This window comes from Ambystoma mexicanum, chromosome 3q (genome assembly GCF_040938575.1).
Source record: "Ambystoma mexicanum isolate Mex_15411 chromosome 3q, UKY_AmexF1_1, whole genome shotgun sequence".
Classification (NCBI taxonomy): domain Eukaryota; kingdom Metazoa; phylum Chordata; class Amphibia; order Caudata; family Ambystomatidae; genus Ambystoma; species Ambystoma mexicanum.
Window position 1 is genome coordinate 1,257,792,322 of NC_090926.1, and position 25,186 is coordinate 1,257,817,507.

General features: G+C 49.6%; 1 protein-coding gene across 1 annotated transcript in view; it reads right to left on the reverse strand.

The window, feature by feature from the left end:
- Positions 1-25,186, reverse strand: part of LOC138447847 (potassium channel subfamily T member 2-like) — a 1,314,520-nt gene that overhangs the window by 46,918 nt on the left and 1,242,416 nt on the right. The window contains exons 24-25 of the mRNA XM_069604273.1: positions 18,675-18,786; positions 14,575-14,676 (exon numbers count right to left, since the gene is read on the reverse strand). Of these exons, the coding sequence (XP_069460374.1) occupies positions 14,575-14,676; positions 18,675-18,786 (214 nt within the window). The remainder of the gene's footprint in view (positions 1-14,574; positions 14,677-18,674; positions 18,787-25,186) is intronic.

The window sequence follows — 25,186 nt, forward strand, 5'->3', positions numbered from 1 at the left end:
GAGAGGTGTGAAAGGAAGGAATGATAGGGTGGGAAGGGAGGGAGAGACAGAGATGGAAAGGTGAGCAGTAGGAAAGGGAGGGGAGGGAGAGACAGGGAGGAAAGGGAGGGATAGACAAGGAGATGGAAAGGGAAAGAAGGAGAGTGAGTGAAGTGTGTTAGAGACAGAGAGGCGTGAAGGGAAGTAAAGATAGGGAGAGAAGGGAGGCGGAGACAGAGATGGAAAGGGGAGGAAAGACGGGGAGGGAAGGCAGGAAGGGACAAACAGATGGGAAGGGAGAGAGAGATTTGGAGGGAGGGAGAGGGAGACAGTGGGGAAGAGAGGAGAGACAGTGGGGAAGAGAGGAGAGACAGGGAGGGAAGAGAGAGACAGGAGGGGAAGGGAGGTAGGGAAAGACAGGGAAGAACGATGGATGGAGGCATGGAGGGAAATATGGAGAGACCGAGATGGGAAGGGATGGAGAGACAGGAAGGGAAAGAAGGGAGAGGCAGAGGTATGGACAGGGAGGAAGGAAAGGGATAAAAAGGAGGCGGAGGTAGGGAGGGAGAGGAGGGATTGAGAGATGGGGTGGATTGAGAAGGACAGGCATGGAGGGGGTGGGATGGGAGGGAGTGACAGGAAGAGAAGAGGGAGATGGAGGAGGGAGGGAGAAACAAGGAGAGAAGGGAGGGAGGAGAATGGTGGAAGGTAGAGACAGGAAGGGAAGATAGCGAGAGGAAGGGATGGGGGATAAAGGAAGGGAGGTCGGTCATTATTCAGCCAATCGAAGATCATGGAACTGACATGGCAAGTTACTGATGAGAAGACACGTGAGCATGCCAATAGTCCCTGCTGACACTGAACTCCGAATCCTGCTGAGGGCATAATGCGCATGCGTGCACAACACTTGCAGCCCTCACGAAACTCCTGCATCAAGAATGCACACAGCAGCTGGATACCCCGAGTGTGGCTTTAGCTCCAGAGCACGCTGCCACACGAAAACCAGGCAGCGGGCACGGCACACAGCTTGCACTGGCTGACGGTGTGACATGTAACTTCTGCATGTGGCTGATGAACCCTCTTGCATACTTCCCAGAGCGCAATACTGCGCAGGGGCTGATGGGAGCACGCCCCGGTATGGGACCTGGGTGGGGAGGGGCCTCTCTGCTCATGCGGGAAAGAAGGGAGTGCTGCCAGCGCGCCCCTCTATCTGGCGTATAGCTGAGCTACATCCCTTGGCATCTGGGGGGCAATAACATGACACCTCTGCCATGGCAATAACCCGTCCCACGTGTGATGCACCGCCATCTCGCATGCATGTTTCCAGTGCAGGCTGACACATGCCTCAAGACGTCGTGCCGGCCTTTAGGGTGTGATTGCCGTGTGCCTGTGTGATGACCGTGTGCCTGTGATGACCTTGTGCCTATGTGATTACCGTTTGCTTGTGATGACCTTGTGTCTGTGCTGACCTTGTGCCTGTGATGACCGTGTGCCTGTGTGATGACCTTGTGCCTGTGATGACCTTGTGCCTGTGTGATGACCGTGTGCTTGTGATGACCTTGTGTCTGTGCTGACCTTGTGCCTGTGTGATGACCGTGTGCCTGTGTGATGACCGTGTGCCTGTGATGACCATGTGCCTGTGTGATGACCTTGTGCCTGTGTGATGACCTTGTGCCTGTGATGACCTTGTGCCTGTGTGATGACCGTGTGCTTGTGATGACCTTGTGTCTGTGCTCACCTTGTGCCTGTGTGATGACCGTGTGCCTGTGATGACCTTGTGCCTGTGTGATGACCTTGTGCTTGTGATGACCTTGTGCCTGTGTGATGACCTTGTGTCTGTGTGATGATCATGTGCCTGCGTGATGACCTTGTGTCTGTGTGATGACCATGTGCCTGTGTGATGACCGTGTGCTCGTGTGATGACCTTAACCTTTTAGTCGATCTAAGTTCTAGACACTCAGACTGCGGGCAAACAATCTAGGGAACGCCCGAAAATGAGATGGCAATGCCAGGGCAAAATCTGACCACTGATAAGCTAGCTACCTCTGATTGGCTCCTCCTCCTGCTTACTGGATCCCGTCTGTCGGGTGCTTGCTCTGTGTGTGGAGGGGCACCTGCCAGTGCACCTGTCTGTAGGGTGCTTGCTCTGTGTGTGGAGGGGCACCTGGCACTGCTTCTGTCTATTGTACTTGCTGTGTGTCAGAGCACCTGCCCCTGCACCTGTCTGTCGGGTGCTTGCTGTGTGTGTGGAGGGGCACCTGACACTGCTTCTGTCTGCTGTGCTTGCTGTGTGTGGAGGCAGCTTGCCCTGCTTCTGTCTGTATTGTACTTGCTGTTTGTGAGGGAATCATGCACTGCTTTTGCCTGTTCTGTACTTGCTGTGTTTCGGGGCACCCAGTATAGCTTCTGTCTGTAGGGTGCTTGCTGTTTGTGTGGAGGGGCACCTGGCACTGCTTCTGTCTACTGTACTTGCTGTGTGTCAGGGCACCTGCTTCTGTCTGTAGGTGGCTTGCTGTGTGTGTGGAGGGGCACCTGGCACTGCTTCTGTCTACTGTACTTGCTGTGTGTCAGGGCACCTGGTACTGCTTCTGTCTGTAGGGTGCTTGCTGTGTGTGTGGAGGGGCACCTGGCACTGCTTCTGTCTACTGTACTTGCTGTGTGTCAGGGTACCTGGCACTGCTTCGGTCCTTACTTAGCATGCTGTGTGGGTGGGGGCAGCTTGAATTGATTCAGTGTGTACTGTACTTGCTGTGCGTCAGGGACCCTGGCTCTTTTTCTGTCTGGAGGGTGCTTGCTGTGTGTGGAGGCATCTTGCACTGCTTCTGTCTCTATTGTACTTGCTGTTTGTGAGGCAATCATGCACTGTTTCTGTCTGTACTGTACTTGCTGTGTGTGGGGGTACCTTGCACTGCTTTTGCCTGTTCCGTACTTGCTGTGTGTCGGGGCACCCAGCACTGCTTCTGTCTGTAGGGTGCTTGCTGTGTGTGGAGGCATCTTGCACCGCTTCTGTCTGTATTGTACTTGCTGTTTGTGAGGGAATCATGCACTGTTTCTGTCTGTACTGTACTTGCTGTGTGTGGGGGAACCTTGCACTGCTTTTGCCTGTTCTGTACTTGATTTAATGAGTGCGCCAAACGCGTGCCACAGAGGGTTCCCACAGCAAGAAGACACTGTGGTTCCGGTCTCATTGTGCAGGAGGACGATCCCGGAATGTAAGGTTTCAGGAGTTGGAGACTCAGGAGTTGACAAACAACATTTTGCGCGCACAGAGAGGAAGAGAGGAAGAGCACAGAGAATACTATTTCGGCATTTACGCTTACCAGCGATCACCACCTACTTAAAAGGTGCCTCTCGCTAGCGCATGTACATTCTTCATTAAAGAGTCAGCGATATTGGTTTATTTATTAAACTAAAGAATCACCACTTGGGATTCTCGATGCTCAACATCCAGCGAAGATATGCTGAACGTCTATATTAAATGTGTATGACATTAGAATTTGCCCTGAAGAAGTTCTGTGAATTATTTTTTAACTTATGCAGGAACGAAACATGCCGGGAATCTTTTTACTGCTCAGTTTAGCAGGGTGTTAGAATAAGACATTTGTGGTCTATTTTGATGACCTATGTATTGTTACCCAACTGTATGTGTTAGACATTCACAATTTTCATCCAATCGAATGCTAGCAGGTATTAGTATCATTCTAGAGGGTAAGGTTAACCCTGTTTTGATATTCTTTTGAGCAAACAGAATCTCACATTTTGAGAATTTTGTATAATACAAATGATTTTGCACATGTCACTTTAATGACTTTTTGGATATGTTTGATGTAAATTAATTTTATGTCTTTTCTTCCTTTTTAAAAAATAAATTAAGAATTGTATATATGATCGACTGATTATTAGTGGAGGGGTGGTTATATAATATATTGATCCCCACTACATCATTCACGTTACATAGTTGTATAGTCATTTCGTGTAAATTGTAGTACCTGTGTATGTCTAGTGAGTCTTGAGTAACAACTGGTGGTTCTTTCTTCTAGGTAAAGGGAGTGGATACAGTCAAGAGGTGTTGGGATCTTTTTTCATATATTTTTCGGTTATTATAAGAGCAACGACCCTAACCTCTTTTTCCAAAGAAAACCTAGGTCCTTCTTATGTTGTTTTGGTCTGTGCTTGCTGTGTGTGGGGGAACCTTGCACTGCTTCTGTCTGTACTGTATTTGCTGTGTGTGGGGGAACCTTACACTGATTTTGCCTGTTCTGTATTTGCTGTGTGTCAGGACACCCAACACTGCTTCGGCCCTTTGTTTGCTTGCTGTGTGTATGGGTTAGCTGGCACTGCTTCTGTCTGTAGGGTGCTTGCCGTGTGTGGAGGCAGCTGGCACTGCTTCTGTCTGTATTGTACTTACTGTTTGTGAGGGAACCATGCACTGCTTCTGTCTGCACTGTACTTGCTGTGTGTCAGGGCACCCAGCACTGCTTCTGTCTGTAGGGTGCTTGCTGTGTGTGGAGGCAGCTTGCACTGCTTCTGTCTGTATTGTACTTGCTTTTTGTGGGGGAACCTTGCACTGCTTCTGTCTGTACTGTACTTGCTGTGTGTGGGGGAACCTTGCACTGCTTCTTTCTGTACTGTACTTGCTGTGTGTGGGGGAACCTTGCACTGCTTCTGTCTGTACTGTACTTGCTGTGTGTGGGGGAACCTTGCACTGCTTCTTTCTGTACTGTACTTGCTGTGTGTGGGGGAACCCTACACTGCTTTTGCCTGTTCTGTACTTGCTGTGTGTCAGGACACCCGGCACTGCTTCGGCCCTTTGTTTGCTTGCTGTGTGTGTGGGGTAGCTGGCACTGCTTCTGCCTGTTCTGTACTTGCTGTGTGTGGGGGAACCTTGCCCTGCTTTTGCCTGTTCTGTACTTGCTGTGTGTCAGGACACCCGGCACTGCTTCGGCCCTTTGTTTGCTTGCTGTGTGTGTGGGGTAGCTGGCACTGCTGCTTCTTGTGCTCTAGTTACTTGGGAGTGAAGCATACACTGCTGTTCTCTGTGCTGTACCTGCTCCATGTGGGGGAGGCATATGCTGTGACTGCCTTTGCTGCTTCATAGTTTGTGGGTGGGAGTTTATTCTAGAGAAACAGGGAGGCTGATGTCAAGAACTAAGGTGCATGCCACTGCCTACCCGCACTTAAAATGTCAAATGTTCATCATCATTAATCTTTCTAGGTCCACCCATGTATTGTCCCCGGTGACTGTTTAATTTACTCCCCTTCAGAACCTGGTCAGAATGATCCTCAAAGTCAGCCATTCTAAGAAACTCACTGCTTCCTGTCAAATCTGGTCTCTTATCTATTGTAAGTTCTTTTGTGATCAACAGAGCATTGTTTCTCCTGTATATATAAATAAATGTGTACATATTGACAGAGATGCAGTGGTGTAGCCAGATTTCATGACAGGGTACGTCTGCACCTTACACACCAGGACATAGGGCAGGGATCCTCCTGAGCTGTGCCACGTCAGCAAGGCACTCAGTAAATGAATACAGACTTTTCCCCTCCTGCCACAGCCCCTCTATTCCACTGGGGAGATGTTTGGGTCCTACCAACTGGAGTAATAGGGGTACTGTAAGCCTGGATTGAGCAGCAGTAACAGATAAGTGAGGCCCCCACGTGTACTAACAGGAGATGCTGGAGGTTGGGCTGCGGGTGCAGTGGAAGAGCTGCGGGAGGTGCATATCAGGATTGTGGTGCTTCAGTGGAGCAGTGTGTGGGTTCCAGACTGGAAAAGAGGGGTTGCTCGGAGTGCATTGGCAAGCTATGTGGGTCCAGGTACTGGATCGATCTGGTAGCCAGGGGAACGCTGATGGTTGACCCTCTTCTGGCTACTCCTGACCCGCACGTCTGATAATGTGCTTTAAATGTTATTGTGTCTATATGGAGTTCTGTCCATCATTTTATTGTTATTTATACGTCGGTCTCGTGACTGACATGCGGTTTAGGCTCAATCAGCTCCAGACAAATGAGAGGACAAAGCACTGGGAAGATTCTTAATGGACCCTCAACCCCATTCTAATTGTAGAGTCTGTAGTATAGTAGACACTACTGAAACCTTGAGACGTTTGGTTATTATGTGTCCATACTTTGCTGATGTCGTGTAGTAGACACTACTGAAACCTTGAGACGTTTGGTTATTATGTGTCCATACTTTGCTGATGTCGTGTAGTAGACACTACTGAAACCTTGAGACGTCTGGTTATTATGTGTCCATACTTTGCTGATGTGGTATAGTAGACACTACTGAAACCTTGAGACGTCTGGTTATTATGTGTCCATACTTTGCTGATGTGGTATAGTAGACACTACTGAAACCTTGAGACGTCCGGTTATTATGCGTCCATACTTTGCTGATGTGGTGTAGTAGACACTACTGAAACCTTGAGACGTCGGGTTATTATGTGTCCATACTTTGCTGATGTGGTGTAGTAGACACTACTGAAACCTTGAGACGTCGGGTTATTATGTGTCCATACTTTGCTGATGTGGTATAGTAGACACTACTGAAACCTTGAGACGTCTGGTTATTATGCGTCCATACTTTGCTGATGTGGTGTAGTAGACACTACTGAAACCTTGAGACGTCGGGTTATTATGCGTCCATACTTTGCTGATGTGGTGTAGTAGACACTACTGAAACCTTGAGACGTCGGGTTATTATGTGTCCATACTTTGCTGATGTGGTGTAGTAGACACTACTGAAACCTTGAGACGTCGGGTTATTATGTGTCCATACTTTGCTGATGTGGTATAGTAGACACTACTGAAACCTTGAGACGTCTGGTTATTATGCGTCCATACTTTGCTGATGTGGTATGGTAGACACTACTGAAACCTTGAGACGTCTGGTTATTATGTGTCCATACTTTGCTGATGTGCTGTAGTAGACACTACTGAAACCTTGAGACGTCGGGTTATTATGTGTCCATACTTTGCTGATGTGGTGTAGTAGACACTACTGAAACCTTGAGACGTCTGGTTATTATGTGTCCATACTTTGCTGATGTGGTGTAGTAGACACTACTGAAACCTTGAGACGTCTGGTTATTATGTGTCCATACTTTGCTGATGTGGTGTAGTAGACACTACTGAAACCTTGAGACGTCCGGTTATTATGCGTCCATACTTTGCTGATGTGGTGTAGTAGACACTACTGAAACCTTGAGACGTCCGGTTATTATGTGTCCATACTTTGCTGATGTGGTGTAGTAGACACTACTGAAACCTTGAGACGTCTGATGTGGTGTAGTAGACACTACTGAAACCTTGAGACGTGCGGTTATTATGCGTCCATACTTTGCTGATGTGGTGTAGTAGACACTACTGAAACCTTGAGACGTGCGGTTATTATGCGTCCATACTTTGCTGATGTGGTGTAGTAGACACTACTGAAACCTTGAGACGTCTGATGTCGTGTAGTAGACACTACTGAAACCTTGAGACGTCCGGTTATTATGCGTCCATACTTTGCTGATGTGGTGTAGTAGACACTACTGAAACCTTGAGACGTGCGGTTATTATGCGTCCATACTTTGCTGATGTGGTGTAGTAGACACTACTGAAACCTTGAGACGTCTGATGTGGTGTAGTAGACACTACTGAAACCTTGAGACGTCCGGTTATTATGCGTCCATACTTTGCTGATGTGGTGTAGTAGACACTACTGAAACCTTGAGACGTCTGATGTCGTGTAGTAGACACTACTGAAACCTTGAGACGTCCGGTTATTATGCGTCCATACTTTGCTGATGTGGTGTAGTAGTGTCAAGATTGTCAAATATATCACAGGATTCCTCAGAATCGGTACTATTTTGACCCTGATTCCCTTCCTCCTCACCTGAATCTTCTGATGATGACTCGTGTCTTCGCCCCTTTCTCCTTGAAGTTTTCTTTTTTGTGAAGAGAAACGGCCTTCTGCGGTAAGAAGCCATCCTCTCTCCCCGAAGGAACAGGAATGCAAGGGACCCCCTCCCGAAGAAGCCGAAAAGAGAGGAAAAAAGCTGATGCTAAAAAAAACCTCTCTTATAGTTGAGCCTATTTGTCGAGGAGCTGTACTTTCAACTTGAGGTAGGTATGGAGTCCGAGGAATAGTGGATTCTGGATATTAAATGAGTCCAAGATAATTCAGCTTCCGAAGGTGAAATAGAATAGTGAACAACCCAATGATCACGTGTAGCTTGGAGAGGAGGGAGTGGAATGTAGATAGCTGGAATGCGGGAAAATGTAATGAAGCGGAAGAAAAAAAAACACAGAGCGGAAGACAGGCGGCTGGAGCCAAAGGAGAGCAAGACGAAAGGACCATAGGAAGAAAAGTAAAGGTAAGGGGTAAGATAATAAAGAAAGCAACCAGCCGAGGAGGAGCCGAGGGGGCGAAGGAGAAAGGAAGGCTGGAACAAGGAGTATGAAAGGGAAAACAAGCGGAGCGTTGAAAAGCGGAGAGGGAGCTAGCAAGGCGCCAAGGGTAGGAAAAGCAAACAAGACAAAAGAGGAAAAAACAAGATGAAAGGAACCGGACAGGGACCGGTAAGGCAGCAAGAAGAGGCGAACAGAGAGTGGAGCTAAAAGCGGGTATGGAGTGTTAACGCAAAAAAGTTGCAACGCGCCGGACCAAACAAAGGGGAGGAGCTAAATACGGAAACAGAGGAGTAGAACGAAAGACTAGAAGGAAAAAACAGGAAGTGGAAGCACAAGCGTGGAACATTCTAATGGCGGTGAAGCTGCCATCGGTCTCCTAGCCGCCAGGAAATCCTTCTTGAAAATGATGGCATGACAAGTACACACTCCTGAAACCTTGAGATGTCTGGTTATTATGTGTCCATACTTTGGTGATGTGGTGTAGTAGACACTCCTGAAACCTTGAGACGTATGGTTATTATGTGTCCATACTTTGCTGATGTTGTCTAGTAGACACTAATGAAACCTTGAGACGTCCAGTTATTATGTGTCCATACTTTGCTGATGTGGTGTAGTAGACACTACTGAAACCTTGAGACGTCTGGTTATTGTGTGTCCATTATTGTGTGTCCATACTTTGCTGATGTGGTGTAGAAGACACTACTGAAACCTTGAGACGTCTGGTTATTGTGTGTTTATACTTTGCTGATGTGGTGTAGAAGACACTCCTGAAACCTTGAGACGTCTGGTTATTATGTGTCCATACTTTGCTGATGTGGTGTAGTAGACACTCCTGAAACCTTGAGACGTCTGGTTAATAGGTGTCCATACTTTGCTGATGTGGTGTAGTAGACACTCCTGAAACCTTGAGACGTCTGGTTATTATGTGTCCATACTTTGCTGATGTGGTGTAGTAGACACTCCTGAAACCTTGAGACGTCTGGTTATTATGTTTCCATACTTTGCTGATGTGGTGTAGTAGACACTACTGAAACCTTGAGACGTCCGGTTATTATGTGTCCATACTTTGCCGATGTGGTGTAGTAGACACTACTGAAACCTTGGGACGTCCGGTTAATATGTGTCCATACTTTGCCGATGTGGTGTAGTAGACACTCCTGAAACGTTGAGACGTCCGGTTAATATGTGCCCATACTTTGCCGATGTGGTGTAGTAGACACTCCTGAAACCTTGAGACGTCCGGTTATTATTTGTCCATACTTTGCCGATGTGGTGTAGTAGACACTCCTGAAACCTTGAGACGTCCGGTTATTATGTGTCCATACTTTGCCGATGTGGTGTAGTAGACACTCCTGAAACCTTGAGACGTCCGGTTATTATGTTTCCATACTTTGCCGATGTGGTGTAGTAGATACTACTGAAACCTTGAGACGTCGGGTTATTATGTGTCCATACTTTGCCGATGTGGTGTAGTAGACACTACTGAAACCTTGAGACGTCGGGTTATTATGTGTCCATACTTTGCCGATGTGGTGTAGTAGACACTACTGAAACCTTGAGACGTCCGGTTATTATGTGTCCATACTTTGCTGATGTGGTGTAGTAGACACTACTGAAACCTTGAGACGTCCGGTTATTATGTGTCCATACTTTGCTGATGTGGTGTAGTAGACACTACTGAAACCTTGAGACGTCCGGTTATTATGTGTCCATACTTTGCCGATGTGGTGTAGTAGACACTACTGAAACCTTGAGACGTCCGGTTATTATGTGTCCATACTTTGCCGATGTGGTGTAGTACACACTACTGAAACCTTGAGACGTCCGGTTATTATGTGTCCATACTTTGCCGATGTGGTGTAGTAGACACTACTGAAACCTTGAGACGTCCGGTTATTATGTGTCCATACTTTGCCGATGTGGTGTAGTAGACACTACTGAAACCTTGAGACGTCCGGTTATTATGTGTCCATACTTTGCCGATGTGGTGTAGTAGACACTACTGAAACCTTGAGACGTCCGGTTATTATGTGTCCATACTTTGCCGATGTGGTGTAGTAGACACTACTGAAAACTTGAGACGTCCGGTTATTATGTGTCCAGACGTCCGGTTATTATGTGTCCATACTTTGCTGATGTGGTGTAGTAGACACTACTGAAACCTTGAGACGTCCGGTTATCATGTGTCCATACTTTGCTGATGTGGTGTGGTAGACACTCCTGAAACCTTGAGACGTCCGGTTATCATGTGTCCATACTTTGCTGATGTGGTATGGTAGACACTACTGAAACCTTGAGACGTCCGGTTATCATGTGTCCATACTTTGCTGATGTGGTATAGTAGACACTACTGAAACCTTGAGACGTCCGGTTATCATGTGTCCATACTTTGCTGATGTGGTGTAGTAGACACTACTGAAACCTTGAGACGTCCGGTTATTATGTGTCCATACTTTGCTGATGTGGTATGGTAGACACTACTGAAACCTTGAGACGTCCGGTTATCATGTGTCCATACTTTGCTGATGTGGTATAGTAGACACTACTGAAACCTTGAGACGTCCGGTTATCATGTGTCCATACTTTGCTGATGTGGTGTGGTAGACACTCCTGAAACCTTGAGACGTCCGGTTATCATGTGTCCATACTTTGCTGATGTGGTATGGTAGACACTACTGAAACCTTGAGACGTCCGGTTATCATGTGTCCATACTTTGCTGATGTGGTATGGTAGACACTACTGAAACCTTGAGACGTCCGGTTATCATGTGTCCATACTTTGCTGATGTGGTGTAGTAGACACTACTGAAACCTTGAGACGTCCGGTTATCATGTGTCCATACTTTGCTGATGTGGTGTAGTAGACACTACTGAAACCTTGAGACGTCCGGTTATCATGTGTCCATACTTTGCTGATGTGGTATAGTAGACACTACTGAAACCTTGAGACGTCCGGTTATCATGTGTCCATACTTTGCTGATGTGGTGTAGTAGACACTACTGAAACCTTGAGACGTCCGGTTATTATGTGTCCATACTTTGCTGATGTGGTGTAGTAGACACTCCTGAAACCTTGAGACATCCTGATGTCCAGGTTTTCTTGTTTCAAGGATATAAATGGTAACAGCATGAATGTGTCTGCAAACCTGTTATGGTGTCAGTTTTTGTGGGGTACTAATGTTTCTCTCATTTTAGCACTGAATATTTTTTTTAAAACGTCTTATAAATGAACTGGATAAAAAAACAAATCATTGTATGAACTTTACAAATGTGGAGTGTATCCTAAGAATTCTTTTCTTTTTTAGATTTTGTTTTTGTGTTGTGTAAGGTTTCCTGTAAACCATGAATACAACAATAAAACATTTTTTTAAAAACACCTGTCTACTATTTTCTATTATTCAGTCTTTTGGCTTTTCATGTTATTTCCATGCTGATTATTCCCAAATCTTTTCCTGTTTTGCTCTTATCCTAATTCACGCCATTCGCCTATTTCTGCCTGGCTTTGGATGCTTACTCTTAGTCCTTACAGTGCAGGCGAGCGTGTCTTCTTTGTCTGCTCCTTCTTCTCATGGCGGCCTCCTCGTTCATCCATTTCTTTTAACCAGGCTCTCTCCTGGTCGACTTCCACACTTGGTGTAGTTGCTACCGTTGACTCGTCTCTTTCCTTCTCTCGTCATATTTCTTTTCCTGTTCGGTCCGGCTTCCATCGCCTCTACAATATGCAGAGAACTGGACCTTTTCTTACCTTCTCGGCCGTTGAGAACTCATCCTCAGAATGGCATTCTCATGCCTTGACTACTGTTTCTCTTCTCTGGTGGGTCTGCCCGGCTATGCCCTTGCTTCTCATGAGTCTCTCTTTAATTCCGCTGCTCTGCCGCTTCCCACATCTCCCACGGTACTTCATTGGTTTCTTTGTCCTGCTCCTCCCCGCACTCCAGTTGTGTTTCCTCTGCATTGTATTTAAGAGAATCCATGGTCTTGCCCCGTTATCTTTTCTCTTTGATGTCAATTTATGTTCCATCAGACACATGGATCTTCATATCAGTTTTGACTGAGAGTTCCTCGTCCTCTTATTTTCGTTAATTCGCTCTTTTGGCTCCGGAACTCTGGTTTGGTCTTCCTTCCACAGTTTGTTCCTCTTTTACGCTGGCTACTTTCTGTTCTTAAATCAAAAAATAAAATCAATGTGTCGTAGTGCCAACACCATTCCACATTAACACTAGGGCAAACTTTGCCCTGGCACAAAAATGTATATCCTTTGCACTAGGGAAATGTGTGCCCTGGGGCTTATACCATGCCAAACGGCACTTGTCTGGTGCAATGGTTTTCTGACATGTCACTTTGTTTTTAGAAATTGGCCAAACTTAGCCCTCGTGCTAATGCTCTGCACCTTTGCACTTGCGCTGGGGCAACGTTTCTGTAATCTGGCCCCTGGTGATGTATTGACTGCATCTAACCCACCTGCATGACATTATTTTAGAAAAGTGTACAGAACTTTCAATTGTTAAAACAGTGAGCAGGATTATTTAGACAAGTTTGTGAAAACCTCTTAAAAAATTCGGACTTCTCTAGGAAATGTACGGAGCTCTTAAAACAAAACTATTTGATTATTGACAGCCACATGTGAATTCCTAAAAAATGTGTTCTTTAAAAAACGGGTGGAGAATTCTTAAAAAGTGCAGCTCTTTAGAACGAGCCCAGGCCTGCTACAAGAAGTTGCAGCATTGCTTACAAATTGCAGAAGGTCATTTAAAAAAGGATTATTTTAATACGTGCACAGGAGTATTTTAAAGAGTCCACCGTGTTCTTTAAAAATATAATGGAATCATGTTTCCTTCCAGAAGTGAGCATATTGATTTAAGTGCTTGTGTAAAACCCTTTAAATAAGGACACACATGTATTACATAAATGGGTGCAGTTTTAAAAATGGACAAACGCAAATTGCAGTTTTTTCTTTTTTTGTGTGGAGTTCTATAGAAGAACACAATTCTTTACAATCCTTAAGAGTCTTTAGGAAAGTGCCCAAGAAGGTGACTACTTTTTAGAAAGGTGCCTCCTCACTCCTCTGTTGTGTGTTGGGGGTGAAGATGAGTTGGTAAGAGTCAATGAGGTAGCAACAGCACACTTTAAAGAAATATTGCAAGGTGTTGTGATTATTACAATAAGAGCAATCATGTGTTTCTTTGAATAAAAGGCTGTTGGATAAAGAAGTGGCAAATATTCTTTAAAAGTGCACATAATCAGTGCACAGAAGTCTATTGAAAAGTGTTCAGCATCTGAAAAGTGTAAACTTTGAAATCCTTAACAGAATTGTTTTTCCAAAGTGTGTAGTATTCTATAAAATGTGAAATTAGGAGCAATTCTTTTAAAAGTGTAGGTAGTTATTAAAAGAGTGTAACACACAGAATGCTTCACTATCCACCAAGATTTACTTTTAAAAAGAAGCCCTCCCTCATTCTCTGTGATGTCAACCCCCTTTTTGGTCGCCACCCCGTGCACTATGTGTTGCCGACCTCTTCTGCTTTGGCACCCTCCTGGCTGCCCCCAGAAATCAGGTCTGCCTCCCCAAAACCCTCTGCCTGCCTCAGCTTCACTACACCTATCGTTTGTCTCAAGTCTCAACATTGTGTCGTCTCCACTGCCCCAGCCCCCCCCCCACCAATCCCTCTGCATCAAGGCCCCCTGCACCTCTGCAGAAAATGATGGAGCTGGCTACCCTTGTTGTGAACTCTCCTGGTTGTCATTCAAGCTGGCTCAGCACTCAGACACAGACCAACTGTGGAGCTTTATTATACATATGTACAGCATCTTGAGGTATTTACAGTGACATATATGACTGGACAGGATCTGGGATGGGTAATAACACTACATACAGAGGAGCAGACCCACCGGCCATCCTATCCTCCCAGCTCAGGCCCCCAACTGACACTCATGGAACATTCACTCACAGACCCACTCAACATTCTCCTGAGCTGCTCACCCATACATCAACATTCTGATAGGAAGCACTCCTGGCCAGTGACAAAACAAGACTTACATTACAACAACCCTGCAACCACATTTCTCCTGCTCTAGAAAAGGGATTGGCACAGGGGGAGGGTCGCAGGAGCTGATCCCTAGGTCTACTGCACGGCTCGCCCTCCACATGCAGGTTGCGTGAGCGGCAGCTGGGACTCAGCGTGCGCGCGGCGCGTGTACCTGGTACAGCAGCGTGTCCAGCATGCTGACGCTGAAGACCTTCCCTGCCGCAAAGGGGAGCCGGAACATGAAGACCAGGTTCGACCCCTTCTCTCTTTCCTTCTGTGAAAAGATAAAGCAAAAAGACCATGCTAGCTTTCTCCCTGATGGGCGCGTGCCCCCCACCCCTTCTGGGACCTGGCCAACGTGAACCCCCTGGAGCCCCAACCGCACCCACAGCCCCCATGACCCCAGCCATGCCGGAGGGCGCTAGGCAACCCATCCTGTGCGACGAGTGACCCTGAAACCTCTGAGGTGCGTGCATAACGCCGGGCACCAGTACTGGGGTCTGACCCACCCACCGTTACTCTAGCGCCCACCCCACCAATGCCACCCCTGCATCTGCCCTTAGGGGAAAGCCCCTGCTGGGAAGCTGGTCCCTCTTCTGCCTTATCGCCTGCCCACAAGCCTTGGCAGGAGAGTCCGCTCTCCTCAGATCACACCCCCTTCACTAGGGGCAGCATGCACGCTTTAATCATGCCCCACTAGAGCTACTCCCCTGTGCCCATGCCTACCCCAACAATGGGTGGACAGACTGCACCTCTGAGGCCATGCCTACCACAACGATGGGCAGACTACACCCCTCAGGGTAGAGCTCCCCCATGGGTGGACAGACTGCACCCCCGAGGCCATGCCTACCCCAACGATGGGCAGACTACACCCCTCAGGGTAGAGCTCCCCCATGGGTGGACAGACTGCACCTCTGCGGCCATGCCCCCTCCAGGGATGGGCAGACTGCACCTCTGCGGCCATGCCCCCTCCATGGATGGACAGACTGCACCTCTGCGGCCATGCCCCCTCCAGGAATGGACAGACTGCACCTCTGAGGCCATGCCTCCTCCAGGGATGGACAGACTGCACCTCTGAGGCCATGCCCCCTCCAGGAATGGACAGACTGCACCTCTGAGGCCATGCCTCCTCCATGGATGACAGACTGCACCTCTGAGGCCATGCCCCCTCCAGGGATGGACAGACTGCACCTCTGAGGCCATGCCTCCTCCATGGATGACAGACTGCACCTCTGAGGCCATGCCCCCTCCAGGGATGGACAGACTGCACCTCTGAGGCCATGCCTCCTCCAGGTATGGACAGACTGCACCTCTGCGGCCATGCCCCCTCCAGGAATGGGCAGACTGCACCTCTGAGGCCATGCCCTCTCCAGGGATGGGCAGACTGCACCTCTGCAGCCATGCCCCCTCCAGGGATGGACCGACTGCACCTCTGCGGCCATGCCCCCTCCAGGGATAGCAAACTGCACCTCTGAGGACATGCCTCCTCCAGGGATGGACAGACTGCACCTCTGAGGCCTTGCTTCCTCCAGGTATAGACAGACTGCATCTCTGTGGCCATGCCTCCTCCAGGTATAGACAGACCTCACCTCTGTGGCCATGCCTCCTCCAGGGATGGGCAGACTGCACCTCTGAGGCCATGCCCCCTCCAGGAATGGACAGACTGCACCTCTGAGGCCATGCCTCCTCCATGGATGACAGACTGCACCTCTGAGGCCATGCCCCTCCCAGGGATGGACAGACTGCACCTCTGAGGCCATGCCTCCTCCAGGTATGGACAGACTGCACCTCTGAGGCCATACCTCCTCCAGGGATAGCAAACTGCACCTCTGAGGACATGCCTCCTCCAGGGATGGACAGACTGCACCTCTGAGGCCTTGCTTCCTCCAGGTATAGACAGACTGCATCTCTGTGGCCATGCCTCCTCCAGGTATAGACAGACTGCACCTCTGTGGCCATGCCTCCTCCAGGGATGGACAGACTGCACCTCTGAGGCCATGCCCCCTCCAGGAATGGACAGACTGCACCTCTGAGGCCATGCCTCCTCCATGGATGACAGACTGCACCTCTGAGGCCATGCCCCCTCCAGGGATGGACAGACTGCACCTCTGAGGCCATGCCTCCTCCAGGTATTGACAGACTGCACCTCTGCGGCCATGCCCCCTCCAGGAATGGGCAGACTGCACCTCTGAGGCCATGCCCTCTCCAGGGATGGGCAGACTGCACCTCTGTGGCCATGCCCCCTCCAGGGATGGACCGACTGCACCTCTGCGGCCATGCCCCCTCCAGGAATGGATAGACTGCACCTCTGAGGCCATGCCTCCTCCAGGTATAGACAGACTGCACCTCTGCGGCCATGCCCCCTCCAGGGATGGACCGACTGCACCTCTGCGGCCATGCCCCCTCCAGGAATGGATAGACTGCACCTCTGAGGCCATGCCCCCTCCAGGGATGGACAGACTGCACCTCTGAGGCCATGCCCCCTCCAGGAATGGACAGACTGCACCTCTGAGGCCATGCCTCCTCCATGGATGACAGACTGCACCTCTGCGGCCATGCCCCCTCCAGGGATGGACAGACTGCACCTCTGAGGCCATGCCTCCTCCAGGTATGGACAGACTGCACCTCTGCGGCCATGCCCCCTCCAGGGATGACAGACTGCACCTCTGAGGCCATGCCTCCTCCAGGTATAGACAGACTGCACCTCTGAGGCCATGCCTCCTTCAGGGAGGGACAGATTGCACCTCTGGTGCCATTCCTCCTCCAAGGATGGACAGAATACACCTCTGAGGCCATACCTCCTCCAGGGATAGAAAACTGCACCTCTGAGGCCATGCCACCTCCAGGGATGACAGACTGCACCTCTGAGGCCATGCCTCCTCCAGGTATAGACAGACTGCACCTCTGAGGCCATGCCTCCTTCAGGGAGGGACAGACTGCAGCTCTGTGGCCATGCCTCCTCCAGGGATGGACAGACAGCACCTCTTTAGCCATGCCTCCTCCAGGAATGGACAGACTACACCTCTGAGTCCATGCCTCCTCCGGGGATGAACAGACTGCACCTCTTAGGCCATGCCTCCTCGAGGTATAGACAGACTGCATCTCTGAGGCCATGCCTCCTCCAGGGAGAGACAGACTACACCATTGAGGCCATGTCTCCTCCAGGGATGGACAGACTGCACCTCCCAGATCATTCCTCCTCCAGGGATGGACAGACTACACCTCTGAGGCCCTACTTCCCCCAGGGATGACCAACTGCACCTCTGAGACCATTCCTCCTCCAGGGATGGACAGACAGTACCTCTGAGGATGTGCTTCCTCTGGGGATGGACAGACTGCACCTCTGAGGCCATGCCTCCTCCAGGGATGACATACTGCACCTCTGAGGCCATGCTTCCTCTAGGTATAGACAGAACGGGGGTTAGCACAGGGGCAACGCGCTGGTCTTGGAAGCAAGACCACGCAGAGCAACAGAGGTTCGAATCCCGGATCCGGGCTTAGAAATGAAACTCATGTATGGTATTAGGTACGTTATAAAAAAAGACATAAAAAAGAGAGATTGCAACTCTGAGGCCATGCCTCCTCCAGGGATGGACAGACCGCACCTCTGTGGCAATGTCCCTTGCAAGGATGGATAGCCTGCCCCTCTAAGGCCATGCCTCCTCTAGGGATGGACAGACTGCACCTCTGTGGCCATGCCTCCTTCCTCCAGGGAGGGACAGACTGAACCTCTGAGGCCATGCCTCCTCCAGGTATGGACAGACTGCACCTCTGAGGCCAGGCCCCCTCCAGGGATGGACAGACTGCACCTCTGTGGCCATGCCTCCCTCCTCCAGGGAGGGACAGACTGCACCTCTGAGGCCATTCCTCCTCCAAGGATGGACATACTACACAATTGAAGCCATGCCTCATCCAGGGATGGACAGACTGCACCTCTGAGGCCATGAGTCCTCGAGGTATAGACAGACTGCACCACTGAGGCCATGCCTCCTCCAGGGATGGACAGACTGCACCCCTAAGGCCCTGACTCCCCCAGGGATGGACAGACTGCGCCCCTGTAGTCAAATCCTTAAGCGGTAGAATGCCCCCCTCTCCCCTTCCCCCTCTATGGCTTCAGCTCCCAGGTGTAGACAGATCTCTGCAGCGATCAGATTCTGCAGGTGTAGAATCCCCCACTCCTGTGATCACATCCCCCAGGAGTGGACATGGTGTCCTCCCACCCCCACATCGCTCCAGGTGTAAGCAGACCCCACCGCCCCCATGCCCCCCTACCTTTTCCAGTTTGGAGAGGGCCAGCGAGTAGTGGTCCTTGGCCTTGAACTGCATGAACCTCATGTTGGCCGGGTGGGTCAGCTCCGTGATGATGTTCAGACCAGGAAACAGCCTGTGTTAGGGATACAAAATACAGCTATCATCATCCGCCAACCAATCACAGGTCAGAACCGAGTGTGCCACACACTGCTTCTGTGCAAGCACTGCCATGGACCAGTGACACAAATTCCGCCAGGAAAAGCCGGCCAGCTGTCACCCACCCAGCCAACCTCTGAGACCAGCCATCACCCCACCCAGCCAACCTCTGCGACCAGGATCACCCCACCCAGCCAATCTCTGAGACCAGGATCACCCCACCCAGCCAACCTCTGAGACCAGGATCACCCCACCCAGCCAACTTCTGAGACCAGGATCATCCTACCCAGCCAGGATCACCCCACCCAGCCAACCTCTGAGACCAGGATCACCCCACCCAGCCAACCTCTGAGACCAGCTATCACCCCACCCAGCCAACCTCTGAGACCAGCTATCACCCACCCAGCCAACCTCTGAGACCAGGATCACCCCACCCAGCCATCCTCTGAGTCCAGGATCACCCCACCCAGCCAACCTCTGAGACCAGCTATCATCCCACCCAGCCAACCTCTGCGACCAGGATCATCCCACCCAGCCAATCTCTGAGACCAGGATCACCCCACCCAGCCAACCTCTGACACCAGCTATCACTCCACCCAGCCTACCTCTGAGACCAGGATCATCCCACCCAGCCAACTTCTGAGACCAGGATCACCCCACCCAGCCCGGATCACCCCACCCAGCCAACATCTGAGACCAGGATCACCCCACCCAGCCAACCTCTGAGACCAGCTATCACCCAGCCGGCCAACCTCTGAGACCAGGGTCACCCCACCCAGCCAACCTCTGAGACCAGCTATCACCCCAACCAGCCAACCTCTGAGACCAGCTATCACCCACCCAGCCAACCTCTGAGACCAGCTATCACCCCACCCAGCCAACCTCTGAGTCCAGTATCACCCCACCCAGCCAACCTCTGAGACCAGGATCACCCCACCCAGCCAACCTCTGAGACCAGCTATCACCCACCCAGCCAACCTCTCAGACCAGGGTCACCCCACCCAGCCAACCTCTGAGACCAGGGTCACCCCACCCAGCCAACCTATGAGACCAGGATCACCCCACACAGCCAACCTCTGAGACCAGCTATCACCCCACCCAGCCAACCTCTGAGACCAGGATCACCCCACCCAGCCAACCTCTGAGACCAGGATCACCCCACCCAGCCAACCTCTGAGACCAGCTTTCACCCCACCCAGCCATCCTCTGAGACCAGGATCACCCCACCCAGCCATCCTCTGAGACCAGGATCACCCCACCCAGCCAACATCTGAGACCAGGATCACCCCACCCAGCCAACCTCTGAGACCAGGATCACCCCACCCAGCCAACCTCTGAGACAAGCTATGACCCCACCCAGCCAACCTCGGAGACCAGGATCACCCCACCCAGCCAACATCTGAGACCAGCTATCACCCCACCCAGCCAACCTCTGAGACCAGGGTCACCCCACCCAGCCAACCTCTGAGACCAGGATCACCCCACCCAGCCAACCTCTGAGACGAGGATCACCCCATCCAGCCAACCTCTGAGACCTGGATCACCCCACCCAGCCAACCTCTGAGACAAGCTATCACCCCACCCAGCCAACCTCTGAGACCAGCATCACCCCACCCAGCCAACCTCTGAGACCAGCTATCACCCCACCAAGCCAACCTCTGAGACCAGCTATCACCCCACCCAGCCAACCTCTGAGACCAGGGTCACCCCACCCAGCCAACGTCTGAGACCAGCTATCACCCACCCAGCCAACCTCTGAGACCAGGATCACCCCACCCAGCCAACCTCTGAGACCAGCTATCACCCCACCCAGCCAACCTCTGAGACCAGGTTCACCCCACCCAGCCAACGTCTGAGACCAGCTATCACCCACCCAGCCAACCTTTGAGACCAGGATCACCCCACCCAGCCAACCTCTGAGACCAGCTATCACCCCACCCAGCCAACCTCTGAGACCAGGGTCACCCCACCCAGCCAACGTCTGAGACCAGCTATCACCCACCCAGCCAACCTCTGAGACCAGGATCACCCCACCCAGCCAACCTCTGAGACCAGCTATCCTCCATAAAACACACAACAGCCAACTGACTTCTTAACTAAAGGAAAACATTCTACTCCTACTGAACATTCTACATGACATGGTAAAGATTAATATTCCATTCTGCAGGTCCATGTCCTGCAGAAGTCACTATACAACAGGGAATAACAGCTAAAATAATGTAGAACGCTTTAGGCTTAGGTGCAAGGTAAGTGTAACTAGATAAGAGAGGGGGCGAAACAAGAACAGCCAAACAAATAATGGCAATGTAAACAGTTTGGCTATTGTGTAGTCATTGGAAAGGCACTTGCCAGGCACTACCACAGTGGTATTAACTGCCCATTGACGGTAGCAGGTGCAGAATGGTGAGAGCACCTGGGCATCCAATAGCTGTGCCTGGCAAATGGTGGCTGGGGGGAGCTCTGTGGCAATGCACGGATCTTGGAAGACAGACCACACTGGGCAACACAGGTTTGAATCCAGGATCCGTGCTTGAAACTGATCTCGGGATTTAGCGTGTTATAAATATCCTGCACTTGCACAATCTGAATGATCAAGGCCTAGCATGGGGAGCAGGTGGGGAGCAGGTGCAAGTGGATCTAGGTCACCTGGCCTAAGCCCCGCCCACCTGGTGCCTTCCTGCATGCCGCTCTTTTTCACCACTTAGCAAGCCCCGCCCACCTGGTGCCTTCCTGCATGCCGCTCTTTTTCACCACTTAGCAAGCCCCGCCCACCTGGTGCCTTCCTGCTTGCCGCTCTCTGTTTCCCTACTTAAGGAGCCCTCCAGCCTATTTTCCTTTGTAGATGGGAAGCAGGTGCAAGTGGATCTCAGTCATCTGGCCTAAGCCACGCCCACCTGGTGCCTTCCTGCCTGCCACTCTTTTTCACCACGTAGCAAGCCCTGCCCACCTGGTGCCTTCCTTCTTGCCGCTCTTTTTCCCTACTTTAGGAGTCCACCAGCCTCTTTTCCTTGGCAGATGGGGAGCAGGTGCAAGTAGATCTAGGTCACCTGGCCTAAGCACCACCACCTTCTTAGCCCTGCTTCTTCCTTCCTGCTCTTAACTATTAGATCAAGGGCGTCTTTCGCCGGGCGTCCTAAGCGAAGGGCAGATGAAGAAAAGGGCGATTCCTTTTTGGACCTGCTTAGACCAGGAGAATCCAAGGCCCGATTCCCTGCTCAGACATCAGGTAAGCATGCACCAATATGTGTTTACTCCCTCTGCCCCCACAGGCCTTCCCCACCCCTCTGGACCCCCCTGATGTTCCCTTTGCCCCCACCATTCTCGCACACAGGTGTTGCCTGCTCCCCCCTCACCCACTTCAATCCTACTTCTGCAGGAGTCTGTCCTGATACATTCTGGTTTGACCATCACCGTCTTGTGGCCAATGCTGGATTTGACTTTTATGGACTTCATTCATTCACGGTGCATCACTCTTTCTCAACTCTCATGCTGGACTTCCTTTGCATCTTGTACTCATGGTGGCCCTGATTCATGCTGTTCCCATCTTCATCTTGTATCCTGGCTTGCAACATTATGTGTTACTACTGACTTCTGTAATTGTATTCACTCTCCACACTTTTTGACTGCTTACTCTCTGTTCTCTCCTCCTCTCCCTTTCTCCCTTTTCCTATTTCCCTCCTCTCCTCGCCTTACTCTCTTCTATGCTCTTACTCTATCAGAATTGTATCTGACCTATTATGATAGCAACCTTGTCTGTCTTCTCGTCCCTCCCCTTACTGTTTTTTTCCTCCCCACCTCCTTCCAGCACTATCTGAAACGTCGCCAGGCCTAGTACAATAGCCGCTTCTTTTGTTCCTCCCCTCCCTTTCTGCACCCCTCTCCCTCACCTTTTGTATTTCTCCGGCTCTACCAGAAATGTCATCAGGCCTAGTACGGTAGTCGCCTGTCTGTTTCCATTTCCTTCCCACGCTCCCCCTCCCTTCCTTATCTATGTCTTAGCTCTTGCACTATCTGAAATGTCGTCAGGCCGAGTACGATAGTTAATTTCACATCCTTACTCTTCATGGCCTGTAAGAATGTCATTGTATTTTCCCTTGTTCCCTCCCTTGCCTTGAAGCACTTTGAGACACATTGTGTATAGGCGCTATATAAATAAACTATCATATCCTATCACAGTTTGATATTTCCCCCCGCACCCCTCACCTTGTTGCGCCTTGAGACACCTGTATAGGCGCATAACCAATGACCCAAAAAAAGGAAATATGCCATTTGTCCCTATCTGTACTCTAATGCAATAGTTTTGGCTTATAAGTGGCACACACGTCACCTAATAGCCGCAACACAAAAATGAATACCTGTTTAAAAAAAGGCAAATTAAGTTATTATTATTATTTAGGATTTATATAGCACAAAACCACTGACCCTAAGGCTTAAGGGCGCTGACAAAATACAGAAACAAATAAAGAGACATCCTGACGGGATACATAGAGCCAGAAGAAAGAAACCAGGACCATGATGGTATTAGTTAAATAAATAGGTTTTGAGACCCTTTCTAAATACTCTGCTAGAGCTTTCAGTTCTGAGTTTCAGTGGAAGGTTGTTCCAGGCAGTGGGGGTAGCAGAGTAAAAGGCTCTGACCTTAGTCTGAGAAAGTCTGCAATTAGGGACAATAAGCTGGAAGAGATCATTAGATCTGAGGCTGTAGTTGCTAGTTCTAGGCTCGAGTTCCTCATTGAGGTAAATAGGACCAGAATTGTTCATACAGTTGAAGGATATAGACAAGAGACGAAAGAGAATACGATCCTTAATAGGAAGCCAATGAAGCTCCCTTCTTGACTGGGAGATATGATCTGATCTCTTTTTGTTCATAACGACCCTAACAGCGTTATTCTGTACTACCTGCAATCTGTTTACTTCACATTTTGGAAGACCAATCAGGAGGCTACTACAGTAGTCAATCCTTGAGCTAATCAGAGCTCGGGCCAACGTTTCTCTGCTGGTTTGTGAGAGAAAGGGTTGTGCGTGGGAGAGTAGTTTAATATAATACGAGGAAGAGGAGACCAGATTACTAACCTGTGCTTTCATATTCAGATTACAGTCCAGATAGATCCCCAATGTTTTAACTTTTTTCTTGATCTTTATGACACAATTATCAATCACAAGCTGGGAGTATAAATCCTCCAGTTTGCAAATTTTTGGGTCACTGCCCACGAGCATGAGTTCTGTTTTGTTAGTGTTAAGGGCCAATCCATTGGCACACATTCAACTTTGAATGAGCGAATATATCCTGTTGATTATGGCTTCATCATCCGTGAAGACACCTGTAATAGGAATAATGCACTGGGTATAGTCAGTGTAGTTGGTGAACTCTATGTCATTGTTGTCCAGAAAGTCAAGAAATGGAACCGTAAAGATGTTATAAAAGATTGGGGAGAGACAAGCTCCCTGCGGGACTCCCTGTGTCAGATCAATGGGGTTGGCTTCTGCTATATTACTGCTCACTCGCCATTGGCGTTCTTTCAAGAAAGAGGCAACCCGTGCAGCCACAGGAACCGAAAAGCCTGCAACCTCCTTCAACCGGTGGACCAAAACTGAGTGGTCCACCAGGTCGAAGGCGGCAGAGAGGTCCAGCAGCATCAGCATGCTCGGTGTGCCTTGATCCATAAGGCGAAGAAGCCTGGATTTTAAATCCAGCAGGGCAGACTCAGTACCATGTTTTTCCCTAAAACCAGATTGTCTCTTATTTAAGACATCAGTAGTTCTCAGATGGACTAGTAAGTGAGAATACGCAAATCTATCGAGGATTTTGAGCAGAAAAGTTGAGTTGGAAATAGGACGATAGTTCGATGGATCATCGGGGGATAGATCTGTTTTTTTTAATAATGGAGTCACCCAGGATTGTTTTATACATGGAGGCACAGCACTGTCCCTGAAGGATGCATTAACAAACTTACATAGAGTAGGAATGAGTGAAGGGGCGCAGGCTTTAATTGTGAGTGCCGGGCATACGTCACCCTTACAGTTAGATGGTTTAAGGTTTGGAATTATCGCTGTCAGGTCGGCCTCTGTAATGGGCTTAAATGAGAACAATTCTTCATTATTCCAGAATTTGACTGGGGTGGCTGTATCCTTAAAGCCCTTGAGCGATAATATGGCTCGGGCCTCAACAATGCCTTTATTAATTCTAGTGAGTTTGGCATCCATAGCTTCCTGTATTTGGTTACACCATTTGGTGTCTTTAACAATGGGATTCTGTATTATGTCTGTTGTTGTTTCCAACTCTTTAAACACTTTAAACAGCTCTTTAGGTTTAGACTGAGCTTTAGCTATCCTATCATCAAGATAGGTTCTTTTGGCAGCAATCAATGCTTTTTTGT